Genomic DNA, 3,665 nt, shown 5'->3' on the forward strand with positions numbered 1-3,665 from the left:
CAGAATGAACTTTGACCAAGTTCAAATGTGTTTTCTATACCAGCTTGTGCCTGTCACGTCAGCAGGTGTTTGTAATTAAGGTGATTTTGTGACAATATGAAGTTTGAAGAGATTTTTTGTTAAAGTAGCTGAAACTGGGTTTTGAACCCTGATCTCCCACATGAAAGCTCTAGGCATTAACCAATGAGACCATTGGAGCTGTGGCAGAGAGGATTAGTTGGTTTGTATGTGTGCAGAAAGAGGCCAAATTTCCAATGTAATTGTTGACACTAAACTGCAATGTATTAAAACAATAAAGCAATATTAGGACAATATTATAGTAAAATATCAAAACACAATCATACTATACTAGTATTGTAAACACTGAAATACTGAGTTTAAATATTATTAAACTATGATGCAGTACTGAGTAGGTACAGCAGGGGGCAGTATTGGACCAATTCAAGGCTCCATTGACTCCCATTATAAATTATTAAACATTATTTCAAAAACTATAAGTTGTACAAGCACCAAAAGGCATAGCCATCATTTGGCACAGGGGCTTTATAGATATAAATTAAAATGGCAGCTCTAGGACAAAGTATGCAGGAGGAGAAGCGTAAAGGTGGAGATGACTTGGATGGGAAACAAATCACACGCAGTGCACACTGATTAATTTTAAAAAAAGACTAAATGAAAATGGATGGAAAGAAATTATAAACAAGTTTAAATAATTAAGAGGAACGACAGAACTGCTAACAAGTTTGTATCTTCTTTCTAGTAGTTATGCTTCCCAGTAGATATAGTTTATTGATCTCGTTGGGGAAATTTAAGAATTCTCTGCTTTTYACCCAWTGCACATGTGAAYACYGAGCACACACATGTGAACACTGAGCACACATGTGCAGAAGTGGGCTGCCGTTTTTTTAGGAAGTGGGGCTGGTCAGTCCAGGGAGTTGAACCAGCGGTCTTCGGATCACAGGCTCACCTTCTCTAACCTCTGTTCCACCACTCCCCAAAATATTATAAAAAGGATAGTTGGGTCATTTTTAACAGGTTTCAATTCAGTTTAATTATGTGACACCAARTCACAACAAACTTTGTCTCAGGGCACTATAAAAAATAAAAGTTTTACCAAATAATTCAATAATTTATCAAGTGTGACTGAAGACGAAGAGCCCAGTGTTTGGAGAAAGAGTTCATCTTAATCTGGGCCAGGTTAACAGYCAAACAAGAGCTTGTTTTTTTTCTTTTAATCTAATTAATTTCAAAAAGACAAACTGACAGCTAATAACTCTCTACTCTTTGCATCGTTTGTTTAGCTGTTCTGACTGAACAGTTTGTGTTAAAGTGAGAGCTGAGGGTMGACTGTTAACACTGCTGGTGCTGAGGCTGCACATGCTGATCCAAACACTTACACACCTCAGCATCATAAAACACACACATATATAAAACACATACAAAAGTTTACTTAGAAAAGGTTTACTTCCTTTTCTAAACCCGAAAAACAAAAACAAGGGGCRTTTGTTTGGTTAGCCATTAGCCTAGCCTTGGTGAAGGTTTGTCTTTTCTCTACACTGTGCTTCATGACTAACATGGTCCTAATTATTTGACACGTCGTCACTTTAAAAATGATCTGACAAAATATGGCTCAGTAACTCAGTGAAATCACATTAAGGCTTGTGACTGAATGTGTGCAAAGCAACACACGACAAAAACTAACTGAATTGTTCGCTTCACACTTTATTGAAATGTCACAAACTTCAAAACAATACTTTCATTTTTACACTAGGTTTACAAATTTGATACTAAACAAACAAACAAAAAAATAACCAAAAAGAAAAAAAAAAAGAAAAAAATTAGTCTCCAGCCTATCCAAGTGGTAGAAACACTAAATGAGCCAGCTGACTTGTGTGAACGAGTCGACCTGAGACCAGTTTTCTTCACAGTGAACAGGTCATTCATCAAGTCTTTTTCACGTCCCAGACTGCACAGCCACGACGTGTGAAAGCTCACTTCATGGTGACCGCTTTCACTTGCAACAAAATACTGATAAAGACTGGGCGGTAAAAGGAAGCTCCTGAACGTGCAGCAGAACCAGCTGGTTCCTCTTCCAGCCGACGAGCCTGAGGCACACGTAGTTAACGATAACATTTCAAAGTAAACTTCTGCTCTGTGGTCAAAACTAGGCTGAACAAACCAATCTGCAGCCATCAGTAGTTGTGTGGCACAGCCTGTGTGTAACGCTGCGACACGCCAACATGTGTCCGTCTACACACCTGAAACACCTTCAGACGTCTGCCTCTGGTGGACGGACAGGTTCACTACAACATGAGGTAGAGCACTTAACACTGCGGYCTGTTGGCAAACCAATCAGCCGGCGGTGCACACTTTAACACAAACGTCTCACTGTGCTTTGGACGAGACAAAAAGAATAAAAAGTCCTGCCTGGCATTAACAGAACAACAAAGCAGCAACTTTTCTACACAACACCAACTCATCTCCAACATCTTAAGAGAATATTTTCTCAGACTTGATATTTAAACAGAAATGTGGGTCAAACACCTGGGTTTAGTAACACTTTTGAGTGGAGAGGATTATTTCAGTGTACACCTGTGTAGGGTGTTTTATAAATAAATTAGACATTCTTAAATGAACATAAATGATGAAATACACAATCCTGAAATGATCCTCAGTTAAATAAACATTAAATTAGAGGAGAAAACAGAATCTGAGGACACTCTCTCTTACTCAATCCAAAACTTCAACAGTTTTTATGAAGTCGTCCAAATTAAGGCAGCAGCACCGTTTCCTTTAAATAAAAACAAAAATAAAAACTTTAAAACATGTTTGAACCAAAAAAATTGATCTAATGCAAGACAAAAAAAAAAACACTTTCAAAAAGGTTTCCATGTTTTACCTTGATTCAAGAACCTGAAGAGTTTTTGTCGGTGGTCCCATAACGATGATTTGAGAAGACACCTGAGGGGTCTCTCCTCTGTAGGGTGGGCAAACCAGGCAGCTGTTGGTAGAGTCGAGGTCTGCTCCCTGACAAAAAGTCCCACAATAAATCTACAAACGGCTGCTATTCTCACATGTAAACAGCCTATATGCCACGCTCCTCCCTTCCACTTCCTGCTTACTGCTTTGTTTTTAGCGTTAGCTGCTAGTACTAGTCCGTGAAAAAGTCACAAAAGTTAAAGCATCTGTGATCTACTGGTATAAAACATGAGCTCTGTTGTGTGTCGTTGTGTCCACTAACCAGCAGGTACAATAGAGTAGTTAGTTTTTATCCTTTTTCCTCTTGATGAGGAGGTGACAGCTGTGGATCATAGCATTACAGGGAAAACTTATCTTTAAAAGCTCACGCTTGTGTTTGTAATCAGCATTTCTAACCTGAGGATATTCAAGAGTCAGCATCAGAAATGAGAAGACAGAGGTTACAAAAGACAAAATATACATTTATCCCCTTTTACTGCAGGGCTCTAGACTAACTTCTTGCACTGGTTGCACCGGTGCACCTCACCTTTTTTTTTTTTAGGTGCACCAACACAAAAGTTATGTGTACCCAAATTTTCAACCATGTCACATTAACCATCAGAGTTTTACAGGTTATTTTTAATCACTGTTCCTTCAGGCAACATTAACTAAAAAATAATTAGTTAATAATCTAGTAAACATAAAGT

At 38.3% G+C, this 3,665-nt stretch overlaps 1 protein-coding gene across 2 annotated transcripts in view; it reads right to left on the bottom strand.

Annotated features, from left to right (window-relative positions):
- Window positions 1-1,702: 1,702 nt before the first annotated feature.
- The window catches only part of znf217 (zinc finger protein 217), a 7,250-nt gene continuing 5,287 nt past the window's right edge, over window positions 1,703-3,665 (bottom strand). The window contains exons 4-5 of one of the 2 annotated variants that reach the window (XM_014000068.1): window positions 2,900-3,027; window positions 1,703-2,791 (exon numbers count right to left, since the gene is read on the bottom strand). In XM_014000068.1, the coding sequence (XP_013855522.1) occupies window positions 2,906-3,027 (122 nt within the window). In that variant the 3' untranslated portion in view covers window positions 1,703-2,791; window positions 2,900-2,905. Of the gene's footprint in view, window positions 2,792-2,899; window positions 3,052-3,665 lie in introns of both variants that reach the window. The other variant, XM_014000067.1, reaches the window with a different exon arrangement.

This window comes from Austrofundulus limnaeus, unplaced genomic scaffold (assembly GCF_001266775.1).
Source record: "Austrofundulus limnaeus strain Quisiro unplaced genomic scaffold, Austrofundulus_limnaeus-1.0 Scaffold2673, whole genome shotgun sequence".
NCBI lineage: Eukaryota > Metazoa > Chordata > Actinopteri > Cyprinodontiformes > Rivulidae > Austrofundulus > Austrofundulus limnaeus.